We start from the raw sequence: 11,695 nt of genomic DNA, 5'->3' as shown, positions 1-11,695 counted from the left end.
ACCCCAGGAGGGTCACTGTAGCAGTCACCTTGATGCTTTGTGCACAGGTGGGCATTCCTAAAGGGGTCTTAAGTTAATCTGTAACCTTTAGAATTATAGTAAACAAGCCTTGAGGAGGGGTTTTGCCACTCAGGAAATATCTGTTTCCTCTCTTACGTCAGTCTGTTTTGTCAGGGCAGCCCATGGGGTAATGATTTGCCCTGAGGGGTCTCATGACTGAGGAGTGGAAAAGTAACGATGTGTCTTCTGCAGGGAAAATGGAGTCAGTTTGGTTCACAGGCCTACGCTTACTCTGTTTCAAGAGAGGTTTAGTGACTTGGCTGACGTAGTCAGGACCCGACAGAAACGAGGCCTCTCTCTGCAGCACCCACACTGTGGGGTGCTGTGCTGCGCTTCCTTAGACTCCCTGGAAAAAATGTGATTCCTCAGTGCACCCCAGTGTGCAGGAGCATGAGTGTGCAGATAAAGCCGGTTTCAACCATCTTAAGCAAATGGGCACGTGGCGGAGGAGTATGGGATATATTGTGGAAGGAATGAAGGACCAAGCCCAGGAGCGAGAGACAGAGCTGGCCACAGAGCTAGTGGGCTGTGGACTGGATGCACTGGGCTTTATTTCCTGTTCACCCTGCCCCCTCGAAGGAAGACCTGGCTCTTCTCCCATCGCAGAGCATGTTCCACACCTCACAGTCTGTGACAAGGTAGATTGATTTAGCTAATACCATTTTTACTGTTTGAAAAGTGTCCTTGTTTGAACCCCTCCCCAACACCTATGGTGAAAATTGAAGGTTAAAAATTGTCCTGTTCTTAGAAAACTTTTAAATTCTGCCTGACTTTGATGTTCCCCGCCTATGCTGTCCCTGACTAATAAAACCAAGAGCTGTATCTGGATGTATCTAGATAACCTAAGGAGGAAACCACCCTGTGGAAGTTTTTGCAGTCCCTAAGTAATTAACTGGCTTATCTTGGCTTCTGTAATGAGTTTGCGGTAGGTCTCGCAAAACCCCCTCCCTCCTCACACTAGGAGGGAACGTGTGTGACTATATGATAACTTTAAGTGTGTGACTATATGATTTTCTTGCCTGCATGACTATGTGCCTTTAAAAGGCCCCTTAAACTTAAATTCAGGGCTGTTCTCTTACCAGAATATCTAGAGAGACAGTTGCCGGCCGGCTAATCAAGACCCCCTTTTAAAATTCTCAGTTGGGCGTTCTGGTTCCTTTTCCGTGCGACAGCCTCACAAGTCCAGCTGCGGAGAGACTGGGATCCAGGGTGGTCAGATTCCCACAGGGCAGATTTCCACTGGCTGCCGCCAGCCCAGCACTGCGGGAGTTGGTGTTTAGTGGGTGCAGAGTCTGAGTTTGGGAGATGAGGGAGTTCTGGAGAGGGACAGTGGTGATGTTTGCACAGCAGTGTGAACGTGCTCAATACCACTGACCTGGACACTTAGATGGTCAAGATGGTAAGTTCTATGTTATGTATATTTCACCACAATAAAGATTATTCCTTAGAGAGAGATACTGGTGGGTGCACTGAGAGATAGGCTTAGATGGGCCTCCCTTGGGTTGGGCCCCAACCTTAAGCCATGCAGCTTGCGAGGCGCTGGGGCTGGGCGCTCCCAGGGGTCAGTGGCATGGCCAGGGAGGTCAGTCCCCAGCCCAGGATGGCGCAGGCACCAGAAAGGCGTCCTGGCGAGGGATAATCCCGGGGCTGTCCAGGGCCAGGGGACACTCGGGCTGCAGCAGCGAGTAGGACTAATGGTCCCAGAGGGAGCGCGGCTGTGAGGGCGTCGTGTCCATTCACACTCGGGTGGCCACGCGGCAGAGAGCAGGTGTCCGCGAGAGCCCTCCCGACCCACGGGCGGAGCGGCAGACCCCGGGTCGCGGTGCGTGCGGCCCGTCTCTGGACCCTGCGGGCCGGGTCCACACAGCTGTGGGGCGGGGAAGCCTGGAGACCTGCACCCCGGGGTCCGCGACCGTACCACAGCGTGAGCCCCGGGGACGTGCGCCAGGCGCGGTCCGGGGCGGGATTCAGGACGGGGAGGGAGCCGAGGAGCGACAGGGGCAACCGGGGCCCCGCCCGGGGCCAAGCTCTGCCAGAGGCTGCACGAGGGCCGCCGTGAGCCTCCCAGCGCCCGGGCACGGCCGCGCGCCCCGGGCCACTTGCTCGCCGGGCGGGGCCCAGCGGCCGCACCGCTCCCTCCGTCCAATGCCCCGCTCTCTGCCGGCGCCACCCAGCACACCAGCCACCGCTCGGATCAGAGGACAGCCTGGGGGTGGGGTGCATGTGTAGGTGCCGCAGAGTGACAGCTGGGGTGCAGGTGTAGGAAGCTGGCAGACAGGAGGTTTGCCTCTACTTTAGCTGGTTCCCAAGTGTCCCCTTCCGACTACATCCTCCACCCTCTCCACGAGCCAGAGGGAGCCTGTCAGCAGGTGGGAAGCCAAGCGTGCAGGGCGTCAGCAGTCCAGGGGATCTGCCATCACAGGACAGGAGCTACCTGAGCAGAGCTTGAGCCACGAAGCCAGGTGTAGCAGATTGAATCATGACACCCCCCCAAACTCATTGCGGCTTGAATTGTGTCCCCCAAGTTTTATGTATTATAAACTCGGCCCCCACTGTGACTGTTAAGAGGGTGGGAAATCATATTACGGTAATTGAAAGGTGGAGCCTTGAAGAGGTGATTGGATTGTAGGACCGTGCAGTAGTGAATGGATTAAAAACGGTGGTCAGGGGCGTGGTTCTGAGGGCTTTAAAAGAAGAGAGAGTCAGTCAGTCTGTCTGTCTGTCTGTCTGTCTCTCTCTTGCTTTTCACCATGTGATCTGTTTGTACCCGCCGGCTGCCTGCCACTTTCCGCCATGAGTAGAAGCTGCCCGAGGCCCGCGCCAGATGCAGCTGTCTCAGAATCCTGAGCCAAATAAACCTCTGTTCTTTATAAATTACCCAGTCTCAGGTATCTCTGTTACAGCAACACAAAAATGGGCTGATACACCAGGGTCTGTGACTAAATTTTGCCACAGATTGGCTGAGTTCTTGGGTAATTTGCCAAGAAATGGAGATTTTTATATATGTGTATCTCTCACTGTATAATTCTCTCATTATATGAATATCTTACTATATGAATATCTCAGCACAAATATCTCACTGTATGTATCTCTCACCGTATGAATATCTCACTATAACTATGTCACTATATATTTCTCTCACTATATATATCTCTCACTATATATCCCTCACTATATAAATTCCTCGCCTTATAAATATCTCACTTTATATCTATTACTGTGTATCTCTCATCATACACACAATCAAACTCTGCTCGCTTGTTCTTTTCCATCTATCACAATATTATCGATGTCACTTGCTGCAAGAAGCCACAGTCACTGGCTGCTTCTGACTTTAATTGGGTCGACACACATGGAGTTTAGGACAAGGTCAGGCAGATGTGCTCAGTGTCAGCTCTCTGCAGGTCATTACCTGCGGGACACTGGGCTGAATTCTGAGATGCGTGATAGTTTCTGCCCACCTCCGGGCACCATGGGTACGTTGCTGAGGGTCAGATTGGACAATGGGTAGATTGTGGTGACAAGATCCACCCAGAGGAATGTGGGTGCCCAGACACCTCAATCCCAACATCCAGCATGGTCCAGTGACCGCCATCCCTGACTGCACTTCAGGCACTCTGGGGATGCTTCTTTTTCATTCTGGCAAGTTGATTTGAAATTCTTATGTGGTCACCATAGGGTTCAGGGCTACCTGTGATCCATGTGGAGGCCCCTTCTCAGTCTGGCTTCCACTCTCATCTACTGAAAGGAAATAGGCAATGTAGACAGGGTTTTCATTCCCTGTTGGAAAGCAAGATGCGGACAGGAGTTTTGAGAAATGGTTCCAGGTCCAGAGCTGTATGGCCCCAAGCCCCACCCCAAGGCCCCAGGGGGCGGGTTCTGTTGATGGGAACTGCATGGACAGGGAGGCCAGTATTGCAGGGGTTAGTGTTAGGATTACACTTTGAGGTTTAGGGCTGGATATCATGGTGTGGTTAGGGTTGGTTCATAATCTAGTTTAGGCAGCAGGAACCAGAGTCCTTTACTCAAGGGGGCCTGGACCACTCTGAATCCCCCTTCCTGATGGAGAACCGGGTACACAAGAGTCCTCAATTAAATGTCTTTGAATGGGGAGACTCAAATTCAGGTGTAGTTACACATGATATAGATTATGAATTGCTTCTCTCTGTGTCTACGAATCATAAAATGAAAATATGTCCTTCCTTGGGTGACACACCAAATATTCCTACCTGAGTTATTTCATTCAGTCTTAGCCCATTTCAAATTTAATAGGAAGTTCTGTTTTTTGTTTTGTTTTGTTTTGTTTTTCCTTTTTGTCTTTTTTCGTGACTGGTAATGGGATCGCAACCCTCGGTGTAACGCCCACACTGCACTCAACCAGTGAGCCGACCGGTCTCTATATGGGATCCGAACCCTCGGTGGGAGCGCCGCTGTGCTCCCAAGTGCTGCAGTCTACCGAGTGCGCCACCGGGCGGGGCCCGGAAGGTCTGTTTTAAATGTATCCTTAATCAGACTTCTTTCCTCCTGACTCCCACCTTTATCCAACCCACCATCCTCTCTTACCTGGAGACTGATGCGGCCTCTGAGGGGATTACCCAGTGAAGATTATTTTCTGTAAATTAACTCAAAGTCCACAATTGTTTCCATCTCAGGAAAATCCCCCGTTTCCTGGCAGGAATCATGGGCACTACATGTCCAGGCTTTTGTGTCTCTCTCTGAACTCTGCTCCCTTCTCTGCTTCCTTCACCTGGGTGGTCTCAGCCATTCCTCAAACACCCTCGCTCTCTCCTGCCTCAGGGCTGTTGCATGAGCTGCTCCCTCTGCCTGGAGTCCTTTGCCCACAACTCTGCACCTGTCAAATGTTATGTCCTGAGAGCAACCTTCCCTGACTGTCCCCTGCCACACCCTTCCTCACCTGATGATGATCTCTAGGCACTTTTCTGGATTAGTTTTCTTGAAAGCACGAATCACTGTCTGATATGCACATGGCTGTGCGTGTCTGCATGTTTCCCTAATTCACACATCAGCTGCTCAACAGCACTTATTCTGATCATCTTGTTCTGTGTGTATTTCCTGTTCCTGGAGCATTGTCTGGCACAGAGTAGGAATTCACATGACAACTAATTGAAGTAATGAGTGAATGAATAACAACATATGCATGTTATTTAGAAATATGGAAGAAATTAAGAAACAATTAAAAGAGCCAGAAGAAACGGCCTTGTTGAAACAGCTGGTAGGTGCTTGAGACTTGTTCTTTGTCTCTAAGCCCGTCAGGACTGTATGTTGTTATATATTTTTCATATAAAGAAGTTAAAAAAATAAAATCAGAACAAAAAAATTAAAATATAAATTTTCCCTAAGAGTCAAAGGCAAATGAGACGAATCCTTAATTTCAGAAGCACCTGATTTGAAATGTTTCTGACTTTAGACTGCATTTTACTCTACTTAAGAGTTGCACCATGAAAATTCCCAAGGAGAATTCTTCCTTTTCTGTCCTTTTTATAGGATAATAGTGGTGCCCACCTCTCCCTGCCGTTAGCTCTTTCTTCCACTTGCTCCCCTGCTTGATACCCAGCTTCTGGCCATATTCGTCCCCGTACCAGGCCAGCAGTTCACCTGGCCTGATAACCTGGCAGGTTCGATAGAAGATCTTCCTGTGTTGTTGAAAGGCCACCAGCTTCTGCTCCTCATCATCCCGGGCACAGTTCACATACCTGGGGTTGAGGCAGACAAAGGGACAGAAAATAACAGGCAGTGAGTCTCCACTACCTGTCGGGGCCATGTTGGGCTTGTCATCAGATGGTCAGGGCCCCCATGCTGTGACAGGCCATGCCGCCACCCTCCTCCAGGAACCTGCTGTTCTTACCTAAGCCTCTTTCTCCAAGTCCTGTGTATGGTGCTCATCCTGCCTGGAATGCTTTCCCCACCTTGACTAATTAATCATTCTTCAAAACCCCGTTCCAGACTTACTTCCACCTTGATTGGCCATAACACACTGACTTCCAACTTCTCTAAACTCTCAATCGATTTCCACATGTAACACAGAATTTGGCGTTTGATCAATCACGTACTCCGCTTCTGCATTAGCACACATCATTCTATACTCAGCCCAAGTCTATCTCCTTTTGAGAGACCTTTCTCTAATCTCCCATAGTTTACCTGCCTCCCTGGGGTCCCATAGAAACTTAGAGGTCTCTTTGTCCTAGCGTGATAATAACACAGAATAATAACAGCATATCCATGTTCTTATCCTCTAATAAAATGATAACCCTCATGGAAACGGGCTGGGCCATGCAGCACAGAAGCCCATGACCACCCTGCAGCTCACTTCTCAGGCTTCAGGTTTTAATTTCACTGAAGCTGGCAAGATTGCCTGCTCTCACAGATTAGAGGTCCCTTGTTTTAGGTTGTCTTGGCATTGTGTAGTTCTCCTATAATCAAATGTTTCACGTCTGCCTGCAATAGTCCTCCACAAGGGCATGGGTTGTGTGATCTGTTCATGTGATGTACTTCATTTTCTAAACTAGAATATAGTAAGTGCTTAATAAATGCTGATAAGATAAACTAAAGTGCGATTCCAGTGTCCCAAATGGATCTAGGCTCCTCAGGGTTTATCCTGGTGCCCCAATTTTGTCTATCATAGAGATTTAGTTTTTTGATAAAAAAAAAATTGTAGTATCTATATTTTATCTCTTTTTTCCTAGATGTTCATAATATGAAAGAACATTGTAAGGGGAGCAGAGAGTGTAAAAACCATTGAGGGAGGCATGCTGGAAGGAAAGAAGCCGAGCTCGAGAGAGACGAGTGTCCCTGCTGGAACCCAAAACCTATTGGCCTTACCTCATCCAGTTGGCCCGAGATTTGTCCTTTCCATCCACATACTCATAGCAGTTTCTCCCCTTGGTGATCTGAGTTTCAGAAAAATAAGTTAGTCATTTTTGGGTTTGATGGGCAGGTAATAATCAGAATTATTTTATTCTACTGTCCTCCATGCATTTGAGCCTGCATGGATTCAGCCGCCAGTGGTGACACATGCTGTGCTCCTCGGCATCATCCACACATCTGAGTTGATTTGTCCAGTCAGAGCTGAGGCCCCACAGGGAGAATGCACTTTTTTGTCTCTCTGCCACTTTTCTCCCGCTCACCCTCTGACCTTTAAATAGGAGTTCCATGTTCACGCAAAGACCACTGAGTACACAGCGCTAACCATGTTGTCTCTATCCATGTTCTAGCATGTAGAAGGGGATGTCCCACCAGAGGCAAAGAAGCGATGTAGGAAGCCAGAAGATGGGGTAAGATAGGCCCTTCTCACCTGCCAGGAGTAGCCACTGTTGGCTACCTCTTCATCTTCTGTGATCCGGCCCTCATAGGGGCTGAAGTGCAGACCCAATGGCAAATCAGATGCCTCATTCCATACTCGAAGCCCGGCATCAGGGATGCCCGATGGCCCAATTCTCAGCCCAGGGGGCAAAGTGAGGGCTGAGCAGTTGGGATGCCCCTTGGCTACTGCATTGTCTTTTACAAATGTAGGGGGTCCATGAGCCAGACAGCTGTCGATGAAGATGTTCTGGCATTGCTCACAATCTGGAGGCGAGAGCAGCAGACATTAGGAAATGTATAGTGCGTGTTCCTGGATATGAAGAACTTCAGAATGAGCCCAGCACTTACATAATTTAGCCTCAATCCTGTACTCCAAGCCACCAGAACAAAGGAATGATTTGGGGTCAAACGACAAGATGAAATTATTGTACCAGGACATAGCCTTCTCCACGAGTGGGCCAAAAGGGTCACTTACACAGGTAGTCATCATCCTGAGGCTCTTTGACCTCTTTGTATGAACGACCTTTTCTTTCTCGCAGGCTATACGTCTTCAATTCAATTTCCTCTCTCCTGAGTTCTAAGTTGGAGAAGAGTAGGTGACTGAAGTTAGGAGTCTGGGGTGTTTGTACCTGTTTCATCAGAAAATGTGAAATCTGCTACCATCAAATTATCACCTATCCTTCTACATACTATGGCTCCCCACCCCTTCAGTACCTCTTAACTATTATTTCAGAGAGACTAAGACTCCACACCCACAGTGACTACAGATGCATAATTCAATTTTAGTTTCTGGATTCCCAGGATCAGGTTTAACCTCCCAAACTTTCTGCCCACAAGACAATTAATTCATGCATTTATTTATTCACAAAACATTTGTTGAGAGTGCATTACATATTAGGCAGTGAACAAAGGCATGGATAAACAATAAGAAAACGTGGTCTCTGTTATCACAGACGGATTTATTGGACACCTTGCATGTATCAATTCTTTTATATTTAATTTAATGCTTTTAAGCAATATATGAGCTATATGTCTTTATCTTCATTTTACAGATTAGCATTAAGGAGTGCAGAGGATTTATAATGTCTGCCCAAGGCCCTAATGATTGTGCGTGAGTTATAACCCAAGTGTGTGACTTCAGAGTTGGTGTTTGTTCTTACATGTTATTCAATACAGCATCTAACTTCTGGTCTCTGCTTAGTCCAGGTTAAGCCCAGGCCTATCGATAGTCTACCCCACATATCTAGACCATACTCATCAACCTTTCTAAAGGACCTAGAGGGACTAAAGTCCCCAAATTATTTTCCCTTACCCATTTTTTCTCTAGAACACTGTCCAGAGGTACTTGCTTCTGCAGGAGGGGACACTCGTTTCTGGGCCTTCTCTGAGTCACTTGCGTTTAGTGAAACTGTTGTTGCTGACAATTTCTTCAATCTAGATTCATTACTTAATGGTGCCCTGGACATTCCCTTTAATGTGAGAGTCACATATTAAAAGACAACATACATTTCCTGAGTTCCTTAGGGCTTGCAACCTGTTTTCACATATATGACTTTAGTTAATGGTTCAACAATCCCTGGAAAAACCTGGAGTGTCTGAATACCAGAGAGAAAGGGAAGGGCATGAGGGGGTAGTGAATCCAGGACTAGAGCTCATGTCTTAAGGCCCTTTTCCTTCAACTTTCTAAATGTAAGTGAGAGTGAGGGAGAGAGAATACTTTGGAAGACAAGCTGAGGACTCAACAAGGTCTGTGAAGGAAGGAGGTAGGGGCTTATAGAGAAAAAGAGGGCCTCTTCCATAAACTAGTCGACATATGATGGAAGGAGAAATGTAGAAAAGCACAGAGGGTACAAAACACATCTGGAAAATGAACAGTGAGTTTGGGAAGAGAAGGAACAGTTGGCATAAGTGTATCTAGACGACTCAGAAAGTGATGCTAAGAGTTGCAAACTGCCATATCCTGGAAGGAATATTTCACTTTGGAATTAAACTAACTGGTTCCTGTACCACTTCTGCTTAAGTAAGGGTGTACTGTTAGCTAATTCTATTCAGCTTCCCAATCCATAAATTGGCATCCATTCTAATTCTTAATGGTATAGTGAACATGAAATGTAATAATGTTCACCAAGTGTTTTGTGAGGCATTAAATACAGCACAAACATGATATGAATAATTTCTCTTATAATCCTGACATTGATTTACCTCCTCAACCATCTCTGCAGTTGAAATCTAATTCAAAGATATTATCTCCAGCATTACTTGACCCTGTTACATCTATTTTAATTTGTAAAATTTGGAATCATTTAGAAAACACTCAGGGGGCCCTCAGGGGCTCTGAGCTGAGCCTGGGACTCCTGAGAAAAATCAGGAATGGACCACGCTCTCAAAGAGCTCCCAATACAGAGGCAGCAGGCTAAATAAATGATTTGAAACAGCATGAGATCTGCTTAATTAGGGCTCAGAGGAATGAGCAGTTACTTCTTCCTACAGGGAGGAGCGTTTAAAATCAGTACCAGGATACATTTCTACTGGATAGAGTAAAATACATGAAGTGCTAAGTCATTTTCCTCTCTGTCATATCTCAGTCAAACCTCAAACTTCTCAGGGCTAGGAGCAGCTTTCTCACATCTGAATGGGTCCCTTATGAGAGAGCAGGAACTATCTCCGTCTTCATCTGGGACGGTGCACAGTATAAAGTGACTGTGTATTTGCAAGCTTCCCTTAGAGGGTCTTAGCATATCTCTCACTTAGCACAGCAGAGAAGAATTAGGTTGAAATAATCAGTAGATGAATAATGCAGAAGTGTACGGATAAGGCAGCATGAACTTTATAAAACATGAAAGTTTGAGTGAGCTTGTAAGTACTTTAGAGAATGAAGGAGTATTGAATTAGACTGAACCACTACTCACTGTGATCTCAGGCATAATCAAACATTTCTGTACCTCAGTTTTCTCATCCACAAAATGCTTATGCTTATAGTACCAACTTCATAGGATTGTTGTGAGGGTTTGAGTGCGTTTATTCATTTAAAATGCTCAAAATAACGTCTGAAATATCGCAAAATTAAACAAGTGGTAGTGGTTATTGTTGCTCTTGTTAACTCTTAAAGTGATGATGTCAGACACTGTGCTAAAGTGATCCGAAAAGGAAGGCAGCAATCCTAGGCTACTCTGCACGTTCTCCTCTCACATGTGTTTGGATCTTTCATGAGGAAGGTTGTCTTAATAATAGAATTTTTCAGGTACTAACCGTCTGGTGTTTACTCTTTTCCACTCTGCAGGCCACCCGATGAGNTAAAATGCTCAAAATAACGTCTGAAATATCGCAAAATTAAACAAGTGGTAGTGGTTATTGTTGCTCTTGTTAACTCTTAAAGTGATGATGTCAGACACTGTGCTAAAGTGATCCGAAAAGGAAGGCAGCAATCCTAGGCTACTCTGCACGTTCTCCTCTCACGTGTGTTTGGATCTTTCATGAGGAAGGTTGTCTTAATAATAGGATTTTTCAGGTACTCACCGTCTGGTGTTTACTCTTTTCCACTCTGCAGGCCACCCGATGAGGTTTGACTAAAAGGTGATGAGAAATCAGTGTTTTAGTTGGTAAATATTTTTAAGCTCAGAAGATTCTCATCAGGGACAGAGAATTCTGAACCAGAGAGTGACAAATGAAACCAAACCAAACCAAACATCATCTCTCCTTCATCTTGTGTTCACAAGGTTTCTATTGCATTTATTTTTAAAAAATGAATTGGCTTAACTTTCATTAAAAAAAAAAAAAACGCTGAATGAAACCACACAGTGGAGGAAAGGTCAGTCTTTTCAAGAGATGGTATTGGGAAAACTGGATCACCATATGCAAAAGAATGGAGATTGACCCTTCTCTTACACTACATACAAAAATTACATCAAAATAGATTAAAGACCTTAATGTAACACCCAAAAGTATAAAACTCCCAAGAAGAAGACATGGGGGAAAGCTTCAAGAAATTGAATTTGGCCGTGATTTCTTGAAAATGACACCAAAAGCATAAGTGACAAAAGCAAAAATAGACAGAGGACTGCATAAAACTTAAAAACTTCTGAGCACCAAAGGAGACAATCAATGGAGTGAAAAGGTGACCTACAGAAAGAGAGAAAATATTTACAATCCATATATCTGATAAGGCCTTAATACCTAGAATATATAAAGAGCTCCTACAACTCAACAACAAAAACACAACCCAGTTAAAAACTGGGTGCTATGACTGGACTTTTTTCCTCCAAAATTCGTATGTTGAAACCCTAATTCCTGGTGTGATAATATTTGGAGGTGGAGC

The 11,695-nt window shown here is 45.9% G+C and overlaps 1 protein-coding gene across 1 annotated transcript in view; it reads right to left on the bottom strand.

The window, feature by feature from the left end:
• Positions 1-2,027: 2,027 nt before the first annotated feature.
• Positions 2,028-11,695, bottom strand: part of LOC103581911 (probable histone-lysine N-methyltransferase PRDM7) — a 12,715-nt gene continuing 3,047 nt past the window's right edge. Inside the window, 7 exon segments of the mRNA XM_008563625.1 lie at positions 2,028-2,306; positions 5,519-5,774; positions 6,901-6,968; positions 7,373-7,644; positions 7,856-7,957; positions 8,693-8,849; positions 10,897-10,946. Of these exon segments, the coding sequence (XP_008561847.1) occupies positions 2,028-2,306; positions 5,519-5,774; positions 6,901-6,968; positions 7,373-7,644; positions 7,856-7,957; positions 8,693-8,849; positions 10,897-10,946 (1,184 nt within the window).

This window comes from Galeopterus variegatus, unplaced genomic scaffold (genome assembly GCF_000696425.1).
Source record: "Galeopterus variegatus unplaced genomic scaffold, G_variegatus-3.0.2 Scaffold14254, whole genome shotgun sequence".
Classification (NCBI taxonomy): domain Eukaryota; kingdom Metazoa; phylum Chordata; class Mammalia; order Dermoptera; family Cynocephalidae; genus Galeopterus; species Galeopterus variegatus.
Note: the sequence above shows the minus strand (reverse complement) of the source record. Positions and strands in the feature narration are given on the sequence as shown.